The sequence below is a fragment of the Schistocerca piceifrons genome, chromosome 11, assembly GCF_021461385.2.
Source record: "Schistocerca piceifrons isolate TAMUIC-IGC-003096 chromosome 11, iqSchPice1.1, whole genome shotgun sequence".
In the NCBI taxonomy this organism is placed as follows: Eukaryota; Metazoa; Arthropoda; class Insecta; order Orthoptera; family Acrididae; genus Schistocerca; species Schistocerca piceifrons.
The window spans coordinates 43,691,204-43,709,679 of record NC_060148.1 but is presented as its reverse complement, the minus strand read 5'-3'; the positions used below and the strand labels follow the sequence as shown (position 1 = coordinate 43,709,679).

Here is an 18,476-nt window from a genome sequence, read left to right as displayed (position 1 = left end):
AGATAGCAATGCAGTGTGTTGTATTGAGTTCTATTTAATCTGATGCATTATTCAAAAGAGTGAAGTACAGATGCAGCTTGATTTCGAATTACTCAATTTACTACAGGTGCCAAAAATCAGCTGACAGTGGGTGAGTGAATGATGAAATACAGAAACATTCATATTTAAAAAAATTTTAAAGCTGAAATGGCAAAATGGTTTTAACCTTAAAAAAATTTACTTTGGCAAGACAGATTCTTCTAAAGTGTAATGTGCTCTAGAAAAATAATTACAGTGCAGCAAATATGATGGAAAATGTACAGGTGCAAATTTTGTGATTGGTTTGTAACTGTGACCTTTTATAGGCAACTAGTTTTATTTTGGAGGCATCTTTTCTATGCCATTCAACAATATTATTCAGCCATCTTTACACCATCCAATGCCTCCACCGTCCTGTAGTATTGTTCTTCATCACACGATTATTGATTTCCTGGTCAGAACTTTTTCCAATATTGTAATAATTATTGTCATACTTTTGCTCACAGTTTACCAGGTAAGCAATTGCCCATATTTAATAAGGCCACTGAAATGTTACATTTGTGAAAGTTTCTACACTGCGCAGTATTGCAATACCAGTTAACTTCAGTTGGAGCGCTTCATTATTTGCAGCAATTCAGCTGAACAGAAGAGAACTGAGAATAAAAAGCACAGCTATTGCAAACCGAGCAATACTGAGTGTTTATAATTTTTTCCTTTTTTACAAAACTAGAAAATAAATAGACCAAGTTGTTGCAGCCTCTGTAGAGAAGGCTGGAATGTCTCAGGCTGGGAACCCACAAATCAGCACCTGCAACACAATAACAGGGAAAACAAACAGTCACACACACTGGACATTCAGTTTACGTGGTTGTGGGAAACATACATGCTGTGTAAAGGGAAATTAAAGAAACCTTTGGAAAAGCTCAGAGGGCAAACTCATATTTAGCAAAGAAAGGAAGGCTGAAATGTGGAAGGATATATACAGAGGCGGTAGATGAACATGATATGGGAGATATGACATTGTGAGAAGAGTCGGACAGAACATTGAAAGATGTAAGCGAAAACAAGGCACTTGGAAATAGATGAAATTCCCCCAGAAATACTGAGCTCCTTGGAAGAGTCAGCCATGACAAAACTATGCTGCCTGGTGTTCAAGACATGTGTTACAGGTGAAATACCCACAAACATCAAGAAAAATTTTATAACTGCTATTTCAAAAAAGGCAAGTGACAGGTGTGAAGGCAAATGACAGGTGTGATAATACTGAACCATAAGTTTAATAATTCATGACTGCAAACTTCTAGCAAATTATTTATAGAAGAATGGAAAGAATCATACAAGCCAAATCAGAGGAGAATCTCCTCTTTGAAGTTGCTAAGATAGCAGGAATAAAATTCAGGGTGCACAAGCTTACAGTCTGTAAAGAAACCAGAGTACAGGTATAGGAATTAAAAAGCATGAGAAGAAAGAGTCAGGGTTGTAGCAAACCAGACTGCAGAGAGAAGAACTGAAGGACACAAAAGGAATGAGACCAGGTTTTAGCCTATATCCTAAGTTACTCAGTTTGCACATTTAGCAATAGAAAAGGAAAACAGACAATTTTGGACAGGGAATTAAAATTTAGGTAGCAGACAAAAAACTGAAGTTTATTGATAACATCATAATTGTAGCAGAGACTGCAAAGGACTAGGGGAATCAGTCGAATGGAATGGATAATGCCTTCAGAAGAGGTTACAAGGTGAACACCAATAAAAGTAAAGCAAGGCTAGTGGAATGTAGCCTAATAAAATAAGGAGGGGGCAGGGATATTTTATTAGGAAATGAGACACTGAAAGCTACAGATGAGTTTTGCTATATGGACAGCAAAATAAATGACAATGACCTACATAGAGAGGATGTAAAATGCAAATAGGAAGGTAATTATTCACAAAAAAAGAAATTTATTAACATCAAACACAAATTTAAGTGTTAAGGGGTCTCATCTGAAAGTATCTTTCTTAAGTGCAGCTCCGTATAGAAGTCAAATGTCAACAATATGGATTTCTGCGAAGAAACATGGTGCTATGGGAGAATTCTGAAGATTAGATGGGTAGACTAACGTGGAGGTACAGAACCAAATTATGGAAAAAAAAGAAATTTATTGCACAACTTGACAGAAAGAGTAGTTTGATTGAGAGGACTTAATCCTGAGGCAGCAATGAATTGTTGGAGGAGAGTATTTGCAGGCGGGGGGAAGGATTGTAGAGCTTTGCTGCAGAAATAAGGCTGATAACGTAATCACAGTCTCTTCTACAATGAGAAGATATGTTGCATATTTTATACTATTTACACTATATTGAGTCATACATAATTGAAATTCATATCTACATCTACATCCATATTCTGCAATCCACTGTGAGGTGCGTGGCAGAGGATACATAACATTGTACCAGTTATTAGGCTTTCTTCCTGTTCCGCTCATGTATGGAGTGCGGGAAGAATGATTGAATGCCTCTGTGCATGCAGTAATTATTCTAATCTTATCCTCACAGTCCCTGTGTGAGTTATACATTTGGGATTGTAGTATATCCCTAGAGTAATCATTTAAAGCTGCATCTTGAAACTCTGTCAGTAGACATTCTGGGGATATTTTACATCTATCTTTGATAGTCTTCCAGTTCAGGTCCTTCAGTATCTCTCTGACAGTCTTCCACGGATTAAACAAACCTGTGATTATTTGTGCTGCCCTGCTCTGTATACAGGGTGACAACTATTGAACTATATGAAAAAAAAGGTAAATTAGTTACAAACTACGGCATGCATACACTTTATTCAACATGTAAATGTCACTACAGATATATGGATTTAGGTTATGACACGTTTGATATATCTGCCAACATTGGCAATGATGTGGCACAGATGAATAGTGAAATTGTACATGACTTGTTGAATTGTCTGAACAATGATGCTGTTGATGACCTCCGAAATGGCATTTTCCAGCTCGGCAATGGTTTTGGGGCTATTGTGTACACCTTGTCTTTAATATAGCCCCACAAAAAGCAGTCAAATGTTTTCAGATCCAGAGAATCTGGATGAGGGGAATGTGGCCTGTGCCAGTGGCCTCTGGGTACTCCAGAGCCAGAATGGGGTCCCCAAAGTGCTCCTCCAGGGCATTAAACACACTCCTGCTTCTGTGGGGTTAAGTTGTGTCTTGCATGAACCACTTATTGTCGAAATAAGGGACACTTTAAATAATGGGGACAAAATGGTCCTGCAAAACTTTCACATACTGTTAGGTAGTTACTGTGCCAGCAAGAGATATGGCACCGATTGTTCCATGACTGGGCATTGCACACCACACAGACACCCATTGAAGGTGAAGAGACTTCTCGATAATGAAATGCAGATTCTCAGTCCCCCCAAATGCACCAATTTTGCTTATTGACGGACTCATCTAAATGAAAATGCACTTTTCCATTAAACCGAACAATAATCAGATCAAAGTCCTGTTTGTCAGTTCTGTGGACAATACTGCTGATGAAACACAACCGCTGTTCCGTACCCTTGGGGCTTAACGGCATATGGGTTTGAATTTTGTATGGGAAGAGACGCATGTTTCAACAACAATTTGTCGCAGTATCTCCGGTTGGTTCCCACCTGTTGTGCAGCTCATCAGATCAATTTCCTGTGGCCGGTTTGAAACACAGCACACGGATCCTCGATGTTTTCAGCCTTTTTCGATGACCGATATTGCCGACACTGTCCTCATGACAAAACCCATTCTCTCAAACTTGCGAATCAAATTCTTGATTGTTAGCACACTTGGACTAGTTGTCTTCAGCTTGAACTCGTTGCAAATTTCCTTCGGAGCACAGTTGGGGTGTTATTGCTCGTATGGTAGGCCTTTACAAGTGCTATACACTCAGGCACGCTGTACTGTGACATTTTCATGCGCAAATGGTGAAAGACCTGTGTGTACCCACATACTAATTCCCATCCTGCCCTGCAGCCAACCATGTAATTTGAACATCCTAACGCAAGCCGTTCAGAAGTTCCGATGATTTTATTTCATATAGTTCAATAGCTGTCAGAATGTACGTTCAATATCTCCTGTTAGTCCTGTCTGGTATGGGTCCCACACTTGAGCAATATTCTTGAACCAGCCACACAAGTGATTTGTAAGCAATCTCCTGTGTAGACTGAATCCATTTCAACAGTATTCTACCAATGAATCAAAGTCTAACAGCTGCTTTACCCACAAATGAGCCTGTATGAATATTCCATTACATATCCCTACAAATCGTTACAACCAGGTATTTGTATGAGCTGGCCAATCTGAACTGTGGCTCATTGATATTATAGTAATAGGGTAATGAGTTTTTTCATTTTGTCGAGTGCAAAATTTTACATTTTTGAACATGTAGAGAAAATTGCCAATCTCTGCATCACACTGAAATCTTATTAAGATCTAACTGAATATTTATCCCACTATGTTTCAGATAGTACTTCATTACAGATAACTGCATAGTTTTAACAATTCCATCATTATACATTCTGAAATGTCTGTTGGTGATCAAAAGAAATCAGGACAAAATGAAAACCAATAAAGACTTCCATAATTACGATACACGGCAATGTAAAGATGTCCACATACAAGCTGTAACAAGGACCTGAAGCCAGAAACATGTATGTAATCAAGGCATCAAACTTTTTAATGCACTACCAAAACATATCAAAGAGCTGGAAAATGAGGATAAATTTAAAACTGTTCTAAAGAACCACATGCTTGACAAATGCTATTACAGCATAAGTGAATATCTCTGCGCAACTGTATAAAATATATGTTTAAGATAATGTGACAAATGAAATTACATCAGTGCATAATAAATTATGTTATAAAAACACTTATTAGTTGTACATCGTATTAAACATAAGATAGATTAATATGAATTCAGCACAGATACAAATTTTGTAAAGATATTATATAGTTGTTAAAATGTCCCCTGACAAATCCTACATCACAAATGTGATCATTGGGATGATGATAAATAAATAAATCTGCAAAAATCCTGATTTTACTATTAATATTGTCTGCAAGGTCATTGACATACAACAAGAACAGCGAGGGTCCCAACACACTTCCTTGGGGCACAGCCAAAATTACTTCTGCATCTGACAACGACTCCCCATCCAAGATAGCATGCTGTGTCCTTCTTACCAAAACGTCCTCAATCCAGTCACAAATTTCACTTGATACCTCATACGATCATACTTTTGACAATAAGCAAAGCTGCAGTACTAAGTCAAATGCTTTTCAGAAATCAAGAAACATCACTTCCACCTGGTTTCCTTGATCCAAAGCTTTCAATATGTCATGTGAGAAAAGTGAAAGTTTGGTTTGAAAGCCCTGCTGTCTGGCATCGAGGAGGTCATTCTATTAAATGTACATCATTTTGTTTGAGCTCAGAATATGTTCTAAGATTCTACAACATATTGATGTTAAGGATATTAGATGACATTTTTGTGGATCACTTCTACTACCTATCTTGTAGATAGGTGTGACCTATACCTTTTTCCAAGAACTGGACACAGTTTTTCGTTTCAGGGATCTACAATAGATTATACTTAGAAGATGGGCTGACTCAGCCACAAATTCAGTATAGAATCTGACAGGGATTCCATCGGGCCTGGAGCTTTGATCAGCTTTAACAATCTCAGCCATTTCTTAACGCCACTGGCACCAATACTTCTTTCATTCATCTTTTCAGTGGTACAAGGACTAAATTGGAGCAATTCTCCTGGGTCTTACTTTGCAAAGGAAATTTGAAACTGTAGTTACGCATTTCAGCTTTTGCTCTGCTACCCTCAATTTAAGTTCCTGTCTCATTCGCTAGGGCTGGACGCTAACTTTGTGCATCAACAGCCTTTACACAGGAACAGAATTTCTTTGGTTTTTGTAAAATGTCATTTTCACAATATTCTGCTATGGTAGTCATTGAAGGCATCACTAATTGATAACTTGACAGCCAAATGCATTTCATTATGCATCTATCTATAGCCCTACTATTTGTTTTACACCTATTATGCAGTAATCTTTGTTTGTTCAGAAGTTTCTTTGCAGTGACTGTATATCATGGAGTTTCCCTAATGGCAGTAAATAGACAACCTTGACATAATTTACTTTTAGATATGCACTGTGAAGTGTTGGATGAAAGTTCAGCCTATTCCCCTAGCATGTTTCACTCAGACTTGCATTTCTTCTTAAAATTCAAAGTTACACTTGTTCATCAGCATTTTTCACCTAACACAGAAGCAACTCCAGATGTGGAAGAGAATCCTTCCAATGGTACACTACAAAGATGAAATTTCACTGGATGAAATATGTTAATGTTAAAGAAGATTATGATGAAAAACATTCTGCAAACATAAATGCACGTTTTTCAATATGAGGCAGAGAACTTTCGAGACCTCCCTCCTATCTTCACTGATTTCATCTCTAGTGATTACACTTATTACACATTTCAGTTAATTCTGAAGTTCATTATGAAGTGCACAGCAGAAGACACAGCCCACTGTACCACATATTTACATTTCATCCTGCTCCATTACCTCATACAATTCTGTCTGTGTTATGTCTGAAATGCAAAGTCTTTTTTGTGAGGTAAGGGAGATTGTTACACACAGAGAAATAATCCATTTTAAAAATGACATTCCTACAGCGTGCTTATATCAAAACTATGGAAATGCTGGAAAGGCGTTATTTCAGTGGATAAAAAGTGATATTACTGGTTTGTCCAATGCATATCTTTATGTAATTACTGATGCATGGGGATGGGAGATTGTCACCCCCAAGGAAGTTGCATCACAGGACTGTCATTTTTGAAAATACTGCAGTGAATGGAAAGAGTAATAACTTGAGAAATAAAATCTGGAATTTTGGTGTATGGAGTTATTACTCCTTCTATGAAAGCAGCCAACAAATGTTCATAATATTGAGGTATTAAGTGGTGTGATTGATTACTAATTGGAAAGCAAGTATTCATTTATTTGCATACCATTTATATAAGAGTAAATATATTTATTTTCACACATTTTGTAATTCTTCCATGAGGTCTTGCATGAGATCCTATAGCTCTGATATTTTTCTTGCATGGACTTTTACGTTGTAGTATTGTGATTCTTCACTGGATAACTGTCTATTAAAGTTGGAAATCTGCTGCTTGCTTTAGAAAATATATTGCTCTGACATCCACAAATTTATATGATTATGCTGTGTAACAGAGGCCTCAAACATTCCCAAGATATTTAGATTGAATAAAAATGTTTGTGGCTTTCCCTGCTATATACACGGTGATGGTAGTTCCCTCCATAATACACATGAACACACTGGCACACTGAGCAGGCTGAAGCATTGCTGTCTGCAGCTTCCCAGTATGAAGTGAGGATTCATAACCAGGGGCGCTCAATGTATCTAGCTGGGGCTTTTACTTTTCTTGTTTTGTTATTTTGCTCTTTTAACTGTAGGTAGGTGCACATTTAATATTTCAGTTTTCAACCTGTTAATTTGAATTACAACATCCAGCTTGTTGTGGGTAACAGTACTTTACTTTGAGTTGTCGACTCCCATTCCTTTTTGTATCAGGGTTTAAACATTTCACTGATGTGTATTTCATATTGGTTGTCATCAGCATAGGTTATTAGGATAGCTATCTTTTTTTTTCTCTTTATTGTTATTTTAACACCTGAACAATCAGGTAGGTTGGCAGCAGCATGCGACGCTGCTCTTTAGCCATAGTGGTGACAATAACAGTACAAGAACAGAGAATTAAAATGAAAAGAGTGACGGGCAAAAAATAGTGGTCACAGATACACAAAAACACGGAGCCGTTCACACTCGACGATAACGACACTGAAAACACGTTGACACGGCGCACGTAACACTGATGAATCCGACGGCACAAGTGAACGTAGAAGCGTGACGGTGGACACTAAAAACACAAAACAACGTCACACACGTGAGACACTGATGGCGATGATCTCCGGCACGCGAAAGTCCACGTAGCGTGTGCGAGTCCGGGGACCTGCCAAGAGGGGAAGAAGGGTGAGGGCGGGTGGAGAGGGTGGAGAGGGGAGAACATTGATGCCAATGGCTGAGGAGATGGGAGGAGGAGCAGATGGACAGGGGAGGGGAGGCCCGGGGGAGGAGTGGGGAGAAGGGGAGGAGAGATGGAGGGTGCCCAAAGGAACAGATACAGGAAGAGGGAGGGAGGATCACAGTTGGTAGGAGGGGTAGATGGAGGGGAGGAGGACAGCATCAGGGAGGGGGAGCTGGCGGAAGCCACCTTGGGAGAGGGTAAGGAGGGTGGAGAGATGGAGACCGGGTGGGTGCGTGGGAATACAGGCGCGGCAGCGGGCGGGGGTGGGAGAGGACTGGGGAGACGGGTGAGGAGGATCGAGTTTACGGGAGGTGTACAGGATCCGTATCCTTTCAAGGAAAAGGAGGAGGTGGGGGAAGGGGATGAGATCGTACAGGATCCGCGTGGGGGAGGGGAGACGGATGCAATAGGCGAGGCGGAGAGCATGGCGTTCAAGGATTTGGAGGGATTTATAATTGTAGGGGGGGCGGAGATCCAAGCCGGATGGGTATAAGAAAGGATAGGGCGGATGAGGGATTTATAGGTGTGGGGGATGGTGGAGGGGTCCAGACCCCACGTACGGCCAGAGAGGAGCTTGAGGATACTGAGTCGGGACCTTGCCTTGGCTTGGATTGTCCGGAGGTGGGGAGTCCAGGAGAGGCGACAGTCGAGGGTGACGCCAAGGTACTTAAGGTTGGGAGTGAGGGCGATAGGACGGCCATAGATGGTGAGATAGAAATCAAGGAGGCGGAAGGAAGGGGTGGTTTTGCCTACAATGATCGCCTGGGTTTTGGAGGGATTGACCTTGAGCAACCACTGGTTGCACCAAGCGGTGAACTGGTCAAGATGGGATTGGAGAAGGTGTTGGGAGCGCTGCAGGGTGGGGGCAAGGGCTAGGAAGGCGGTGTCATTGGCAAACTGGAGAAGGTGGACGGGGGGTGACGGCGGCGGCATGTCCGCCATGTACAAACGGTACAGAAGGGGGGAGAGGACGGAGCCTTGGGGCACACTGGCGGAGGGGAAAAAGGTGTAGGAATCTGTGTTATGGATGGTGTCATAGGAAGGACGGCGGGAGAGAAAGGAGCCGATCAGACGGACGTAGTTAATTGGAAGGGCGAAGGATTGGAGCTTGAAGAGGAGACCGGAATGCCATATGCGGTCATAAGCACGTTCAAGGTCCAGGGAGAGGAAGATTGTGGAGCGACGGGAATTAAGCTGGTCGGAAAGGAGATGAGTGAGGTGGAGGAGAAGGTCGTCGGAAGAGAAGGATGGCCGAAAGCCACACTGGGTAACTGGAAGGAGGCGGTGCTGTCGGAGATGCTGGTGGATGCGGCGGGTGAGGATAGATTCCAGGACCTTGCTGAAGACCGAGGTAAGACTGATGGGACGGTAGGAGGAGACGGCGGACGGCGGTTTGCCAGGTTTAAGGAACAAGAGGATACGGGAGGTTTTCCACAGGTTGGGGTAGTAACCGGTGGACAGGACTACATTGTAGAGCCTAGCCAGGGTGGAGAGGAAAGAGACAGGAGCTTCACGAAGGTGACGGTAGGTGACACGATCGTGACCATGAGCGGTGTAGAGTTTGGTGCGGAGTGTAGCAATGAGATCCTGTGTAGTGATAGGGGAATTGAGTTCCGGGTGTGCAATGTTGTCCAAGTACTGGAAACCAGGAGTGAGGGGAGGGACAGAGGTGTCAGTTCGATCGCGGATATCCGGGAAAAGGGAGTAATCGAACTGGGGATCATCGGGGACGGAAAATACATCGGAGAGGTAGGAGGCAAAGTTGTTGGCCTTACTAAGGGTGTCAGGGAAGGGGTGATCATCATGATAGCTATCTGTTTATCATAATGTTCATTGTACATTTCCTATCTTGTACACCTGAAGATGTGATTTGAAATCACGAAAGTTTTTGTGTTCCCATAATAGTTCATATACAAGTGAAAGAGGTTTATTTCAGAAACACTTCATAATTAACTCCACCACTAAAACAGCTTTTCATTCAACAGTAGATGTGTCTCCAAACAGATTATATATGAAATTGACTGCCTAATCACTTGTCAGGGCATCGCTCAGCTGGAGACAGTGCTGCCACTGTTACCACTGCCACTCACCCTGCGCCCTCTCCTCGCGAGCAGTGCCCACCGGACTGGCGGCACGAAGAGGTCGGGGTCTGGCGGCGGCATGCTGCGGTCCCCCTCGCAGGCGACACCCGCCACCCACGATGAGTGTCAGCAGGAATCCCAGCACGACGACCCACAGGTACGACACGCAGTGCAGGTAGAAGTACTCGCTGCAATGTGGGGGATAATACATATGGTACATATGTGTTGTAGGGAAGCAGCCTACTCACGCTGTAATAAATTCACATCAGTTTCCATTGTGTGTCAGCCAGTCTGCTGTAACTAGCTCTGACGTCATAAATGTTGCGCAATACCTTAAAAATCAAGCAAATGAACTAAAACTTTTCTAGCATGTCAGATATAATACTAAATTAATGTGTGTTAAATATTAGTTCGATAACTTCAGCCATTTCCGAGATTTGGACGTTTTTCTGGAAAAATCATTGGCGCAACAGAACAGAGCTAGAGACTTCAAAATTTATATTTAGATTCATCTTTCATAATAATTTAATAAAAACAGTACTTTGGATTTCACAAATTAAGACTTTAGTGGAAATTCATGATTTTCTGGTTTTCGTCTCAAAACTGAAGGAAGCAAGATAGATTAAGTAGGCTAGTAAATAAGGCTAGGATGTTTAGATTTAAATAGGTTGGAGGTCCGCTATGATTATGAAAATGTGTAAAGTTTCTTTTTAATACCTATAAAATTATAGCGATAGCGGATCTCAAAAGGGACAGTTCAGAGCTCATCTGCTGCGTGCAGGGCAATTAAATTAATTCTCTCGCCGAAAGTATTCAACTTAGCCACGTCAAAATTTTATTATCAATACTTACCTGCGTGCTGAATGCACGTTTAAATTAAGAGCTTCCGCGGCCATCAGCCAAAGAAGCTATAAATTATTATGTAACTTGAAGTGGTGCGTTACTAGCCCAGCGGCTAGTCGAGAGAGCCGGAAAGATCAGGCGATCCCTCAGCCGTCCGCACCGCGGCTTTATATACAAGAACACTGCGCGAGGAAGGAAGGCCCCAGTTCTCTCCAGACGCTGAATGACACGCCATCTGTGTCGGCAGTCGCGTCGCATCAGTGTATCTGCTACAAACAGCCTCGGGTGCCGTATTAAGTTACTAGAGATACGCGGAACCATGAGAACATTTTATGTGAAGTGTTAATTCGGGAATGATTTTCATTATCTAGCTTCAGTTTGCGTTTTGTCGTATTTTCACGTGCCGTCGCGGGACAGACATTCTACCAAACATTTAGCGTGGCGTTTGATGAAATATTTTCATCAAATTATGGCGAGCATTCTTTTTAACATTTGATTCGGACATTTATAGTTGCATCAGCGTATTAGACTCTGAACTGTTCTGTTAGTTAGGTTGTAGGGATACTTGTGGTTTTTATTAGTGAATTTCAGAATATACTCAACTATTTTGGAAAACTGTTTTTTGATTAGAAATCCCGGACAATCTCCTAATTCCTCAGAGCTATAAGCTGCAGCTATAAGAACATTCTCAGGTAAAGTGGGCACTAGGATATCTATTTACTGGCTCCAAGTTTTATTAAATCACTTTCTGGGGGTCACGGAGTAAATAGAGAGCCAGTGTTGAGAACGGCAAAAGACAGCAATAACAACATTCCAAAAGCCAGAACTGATTCAACACGCAAGCGTTTATACAGCAATAGATTAATTACTTTTTACAAACTTATACATCCGCCGCCCCACATATGGTGCATCGGCCGGGAAATCAACTAAGTGAAAGTGATTTTAACTATTCGGATTCGCGAGTGAAATGCGACACGCAACTGAGCATAAAACAGTGAATGTGTTACGTGTGCATGTGGACGACGCAATTGGATTAACAACACATCTGGATTGACGGAGCTGGCACTGAGTCTAGCGGTGCTGCCGGCATCGCGAAAAGCCAGTCTCGCCTCACCGCAGTCGTCCGCTGGAGCAGCCGGCGCAGAGCCTGCAATTGCGGGCCACGCAAACACACAACAGCCGTCGGAGAGCCGTCTGCAGTTCAACGTGCCACGTCGCATCAGGAATCCTGGTACGCCGCGCCGGCAACGCTATACGTCGTGCAGAAGGAACTAAGTTAAGTGAAAAGCTGTTAAAAATTTTACTAACCTGTACCAAAAGACTGTCGGCGATGGAACCGCCAAAAGAAACTGAGGTTAAACTTAAATCAGAACCTATGTCTGTTGAGGGAACTGTAAATACAGACAACGGTTCAAGTGTAAATATGCTTGAAAGTAGTAATGTTAAGGTGAAATATGAAGTATTGTCTCCTGACAGTAGTGTGGGAAGGGGCAATGATTCAATAATAGAGACCCCGGTAGTAAAGCGGAAAGTAGAAATTGTAAATTTATTGGATGATAGTTTCTCTGATGAATTAAAAATGAAACAGTCATCAGAGATGGTAGAGTTTAAGAAGGAGAAGTTAGATATGACTAATCAATCAGAAGTTTCATGTAGTTTTGATGATTCTGGTATTGGAGCTAGTTTTTCGTCACCTGGGTGTGATAAAAAGCCAGCTCGTGAGCAACCCAAAGATGCTGGGGCTGTTGATTTAAATGTTATATTACAAGCAATAGCTGCCAGCAATGCTGAATTAAAGTCTGAAATAACTGAGGTCAAAAGCAGTAATGCTGAAATGTCAGCCAGTAATGCTAGAATGAATGCTGAGTTAAAGTTTGAAATAACTGAGGTCAAAAACAGTAATGCTGAATTAAAGTCTGAGATTGTGGCCAGCCAAACAAATTTTAATAAACGATTGGAGGTAATGGACGATACTTTCAAGGCTGGTTGCAATAAGTTGAAAGAAGATCTAGATAGTTTGAATTATAAAATTGATTGCAATCATGAGGATATTAAGAAAAAGGTTGCTCAACAATTTTCTGAAATGTATAAGACAATAAAATCCGAAGTCGCTGAGGTTCGCAAAGACTTCCAAATGGAAGATGCGAAGCTGGAGCACAAGTTAACAGAAAAGATCGAGGCGGAGTCTGAACTGTGCTCAGATAGATTTAAAGATGTTAATATAAAAGTAAACATATGTCAAGCAGAAGTAGAAGCAATCAAAACTGACACTACTCATATTGTGCAAAGAGTAGATAATGTTGAAATGAAAGTAGAAAATATCAGTACTAACATTGCTAACATTGAGAGTAAAGTAGCTTCAGTAACTTCTGGTAATGGTAACATACAACAAGTTGTAGCTGCAAACGCCGCTTTTATCGGGTGTCGGCAGTTTTTGCGGTTCGATCCAGATAAAAATATCCACCCGCTAGATTTCTGGAACGATTTTGAAGATGTGATTCCACCAACTTGGTCTGAGCGAGAGAAAATATCATTTATTAGAAGCCATTTAGCAGGTGACGCCATGCGTTGGTCAGCTGATGTTATGTTGAAATGTAAAACATTAGCGGAATTTAAAACAGCTTTTATTAATGAATATTGGTCTAGCAATAAGCAAAATGAAGTGTTGAGAGAATTTTGGAGTGGAAAACGCTTCAATGCAGGCAAGGAATCTATTAAAGAGTTTGCTAGGTCATGGATTTCACGTTTGTCACATTTGGCGGAAAAGCTAAAACCAGAAATGATTATACTAGGTCTGGAAGCTAAACTGCCATGGTACTGGCAAACTAGAATTATATCAGCCCCTAGAGACAATCTGGATCGTTTCATTGAGTATTTGGAACGTGTAGAACGTGTTGCTGCCAATGAGGAGCAAGCACGTAATAACAGAAATGTCAATAACAATAATAGTAGTAATTTTAGGAACGAGCAAAATGGCAATGTAAACATCAGAACAGTAGGTGTTCGTCATCCTAAGAGAGATAGGAATTGGGGAAACAATTATCAGAACCAACAATGGCGTCCAAGGGATAATAATTTTGTTCCAAACAGAAATATGCATGTAAACAACAGCACGGAAAGTAAGGCTATGCCAGCTAACTATAATGAAAATAAAGGAAACAGTAGTAGACCTAGGCAGGAAAACTAGTTCCCGTCTATGAGGACACTGGCGCTCACCAGGCGGTTACTTTTCCTAAGCCAGTAGTTAAGGGAATTGGTAAGACAGATCAGAATACTCAAACTGAACAGATGGATGAAATGTTGGTAGCACCTAAGGATACAACAGAAATATTAGATCACTCACAGTATTTGATAGATACCGTGTTAGAGACGCTTTCTAAGTGGGAAGAGAAAGAGAAGGCGCAACTGTGTAACAGTAGGGATGAGCTACAAAATACTAAATTGTCAGGTGAAGAAGCAGAAGAAATTCATGCTTATATTTACGATGAGGACGATGTGCTCTTATCTAAAGTGCCTGTGCAGGATGTTGATAATGTACTAATAGATTTAGGACAGGAGATAAGTGGGAATGTAGAGGGTAGGCTGTTTGGGGTCGATGAACCCAGTAGCTGTGACCAGTTGTCACTTGAGAAGGAAACTGACGATAATGGTGAAAGTGGTTTAGCTGTAACTAATGTTATGCCCGGTCTGGAGGCGCAGAATCGCTCAGACTACAGTGATTTGGATCATGTTCAGCAAACTAAATGTAATGAAGTCGTGCGGTGTTTCGATTTGAAATTAATAGACCGACTGGAAAAGGCAGCTGAAAATGTAATTCAGGAAACCCCTACACACTGTGACCTAAATGTAATGAAGACAGATGTTGATCACTTTAGTTGGAGACAAATCCAAAAGGAACTATTAGATGAATCTAAGGAACCACCTGTACAACCTAGAATAAGCCACCCTATAATAATAGTGAATATGTTGGGTATCAATGTACGTTGTCTCTTAGACAGTGGAAGTGAGGTGAGTGCAATATCGCAGTCCTTCTTTGATGCATTACCTGGTAAAGACAAGCTTACTGTAATGAGGGTATCAGGACTAAGAATAATTGGTGCTACTGGCAAGGTGTCAAAAACGGTAAAGCAAGAAGCTTTACTACCCTTTAACATTAATGGTAATTTAATTGATCATCCATGTTTAATTGTAAACAATCTCAGTATTGAGGTTTTAATTGGCATAGATTTCTTGTCAAAATATCAGAGTGTTGTTGATTTTGAAAGAAGCCAGTTAAAAATGGTCTTGCCAATAACCGGAGTAATTACAGTCCCTTTTAGTGATAAACATGTAGTAACTGATCATGAAACTTGGGAGCTGCCTATACGAGTTCTGAAAAACAGGAGATATTGGGACGAAGGTGTTAATCGTAATGACAATAAGCTGAACACAGAAGAGGAAGAAGAAGCAATTATTTTAGACAAAATAGAAGCTAAATTGCAGGAAATCGATAGGATTTCAGACAATCAAAAGGAAGAACTGAGACAGGTTCTAAAAAGGCATCATAAGGTATTTTCGGATCGACCTGGCATAGTCAAGGGTTATGAATGTCAATTACAAGTGAAACCCGGCCAAGTGTTCTTCAGGAAGCCATACCAAATACATATAGCTAGGAAGGAGGCAGTTCGGAAGGAGATACAGAGAATGCTAGAGTGGGGTGTGATTGAAAAAGCGGTCAGTGAGTACAATAATCCTCTTGTTGTTGTACCAAAAAGAGACGGGAGTGTCAGATTGGTCTTAGACGCTCGTTGGTTGAATGAACTAGTGGTTAGGGAAAGTGATAGACCGCAGAACATGGACGAGTTACTGCAAAAATTCCGGGGAGTAAAATTCTTAACGTCCATGGACATCACGTGTGGGTATTGGAATTTGCCACTGGCGGAAAATTCAAGGAAGTACACAGCTTTCTTGTACGAAGGAGTTTGTTACCAATACCGTGTGGTACCTTTCGGACTTAATATCTCTGTTTGTGCCTTCGTACGTGTGATGTGCCATGTTTTAGGACCAGCTTTAAGCAATAAAATAACAGTTTACGTAGATGATCTATTAATAGCAACTCCTACCTGGGAAGAACACATAGCTTTATTAGGGAAAGTGTTAGAGGCTATTGAGAGAGGTGGCATGAAACTAAAGATTGAAAAGACAGAGTGCGTTAAAGAAGAAATAGGTTTCTTGGGATATAGAATAAGTGGAAAAGGTATTCTGCCTGACCCAGGCAAGCTAGCAGTCATTGAAAAATTTGAGGCTCCCAGAAACAAGAAGCAATTGAGATCAATGTTCGGTCTTTTCGGCTTCTATAGACGTTTTGTTAGTGATCAGGCTTTTAATGCTCCCTGTCTTCACCTCCTGCTGAAAAAGAATACCCCTTGGGTTTGGACAGCAGAATGTCAACAGGCGTTTGAGGTACTTAAACAATCTTTAATTAATAGTCCAATTTTGCATCATCCTGACTTTGAAAAACCATTCTGTTTGTCTGTTGATGCTAGTGGCTATGGTATAGCTGTGGAGATATTCCAAATAGAAATAGAGAACGAACAAGAAGTGCACAAGACTATAGCTTTCGCAAGTCGATCTTTACAGGCAGCAGAGAGAAATTATGGCATCTCAGAATTGGAAGCATTAGCAATTGTATTTGGGGTACAGAAGTTTGAGCAGTATTTATTAGGTCACAAGATAATTGTTTACAGTGACCATAAGGCATTGACCTTTTTAAAGACCTGTAAGTTGAGGAATTCTCGTTTGGTAAGATGGTCTTTGTATCTCCAGCAGTTTGACCTTGAGGTTAGGTATATTCAAGGGAAAGACAATCTGGTAGCTGATGGGTTATCTAGAAGTGCGGAGCTCTGTGATGACGCGGGAATTGCAGCAACAGACCCAAATGAAATTCGAACGTTTGCATTGCACGAAGTAAAGGAAGAAAGTGCATTAAAGAGAGTGATTAAGAACTTGAGACGTGAGCAGAATGCAGATGACCAATTGAAATTAGTGAAGAGCTATTTAGGAAATGCGAACTATCCTAAGGTTTCACAATACTATTGTCTGCATAAAGGTATTCTGTTTAGAAGGAAAAAGGTAGGTGTTTCTGAGTGGAAGCTGTGCTTTCCCTCACAACATGTAGACTTACTAATCGACTATGTACACCTGAGGTATGGGCACTACGGTGCAAAGAAGTGCATTGCAAAATTACAAGAGAAGGTTGTGTTTGACAACATGTACCGCCGTGTGGCCAAGCGTCTAGCATCGTGTGTAGTGTGCCAGAAAGTCCGTGCTGCCAACACCAGAATACAAGGAGATATGCATTCAGTAGAGCCAACTGAAACCCTAGAATTACTGGCTTGTGATTTGTTTGGCCCTCTTCCTGTTTCGAGAGGTGGTTGCACCCATGTTTTTGTTGTGGTGGATGGATTCAGTAAGTATGTTAAACTATACCCAATTAAAAGAGCAAATGCAAAAACATTGGTTGAAAAGTTGGAAAAAGATTTCTTCGTGAACGTTGGCGTTCCGAAGAATTTGCTGTCAGACAATGGGCCTCAATTTACTTCTGATAGATTTAAGGAATGTCTAGATAAGGCCGGCATGAAACATCTGAAAATATCTGCGTATTTCCCTCAAGGAAATATGAGTGAACGTATTATGAGGGAATTGAATAGGCTTTGCAGAACTTATTGTGCTCGGAAACACTCAAGTTGGGCAGAGCACATTAAGTATTTTAAGAATGTAATTAACAACCTAAGACATGATGCAACTGGTTTTGCACCTTGTGAATTGATGTTTGGCCAAGAACCGCACAATGTGATTGCAGATATGGTAGAATTCCCTATTCTAACGCAAATATCCACAGACGAGAAGAAACTAAAGGCTAGGGCTAATATGAGAAAAAGAGCGTTGGATAGGAAGAAGCGTCATGACGCAAAAGCTGTACCTACTAGCTTTGAAATAGGTCAATTAGTCCTTGTCAAAACCAAAGAAAAATCAAAGAAAGTAAATGCAGAAACCAAGAAATTCATGTTTGTATACCAAGGGCCTTTCAGGATAATAGGAAAACCACATGCCAATGCATATAGGCTGGAATACCCAAAAAGTAAGAAGCTATTAGGTCTCAGGAACGTGATCGACCTAAAGAAATTTATAGGTAGTGAATGAATGCTGTAGGGAGGAGGTTGTTCTGTGACCTCTACACAGTGTGGCAGCTGTGCAGTCCCAGCTGTGTGAGATCTTCTTTCCCATTTCAGATCTCACTCATTCTTCATCTTTCCTATCTACAAAAATTTTGACCTTTTCTTTCCAGACATGAAAATTTTCTGTCATGGCTATCAAGCCATGAGTTATGTAACCATTCTATCTACCGATTAGTGACGAA

The 18,476-nt window shown here is 41.0% G+C and overlaps 1 protein-coding gene across 1 annotated transcript in view; it reads right to left on the bottom strand.

Annotated features, from left to right (window-relative positions):
- Nucleotides 1–310: 310 nt before the first annotated feature.
- LOC124720493 overlaps nucleotides 311–18,476 on the bottom strand; it is a 36,966-nt gene continuing 18,800 nt past the window's right edge. Inside the window, exons 3-4 of the mRNA XM_047245853.1 lie at nucleotides 10,244–10,422; nucleotides 311–826 (exon numbers count right to left, since the gene is read on the bottom strand). Of these exons, the coding sequence (XP_047101809.1) occupies nucleotides 639–826; nucleotides 10,244–10,422 (367 nt within the window). The 3' untranslated portion in view covers nucleotides 311–638. The remainder of the gene's footprint in view (nucleotides 827–10,243; nucleotides 10,423–18,476) is intronic.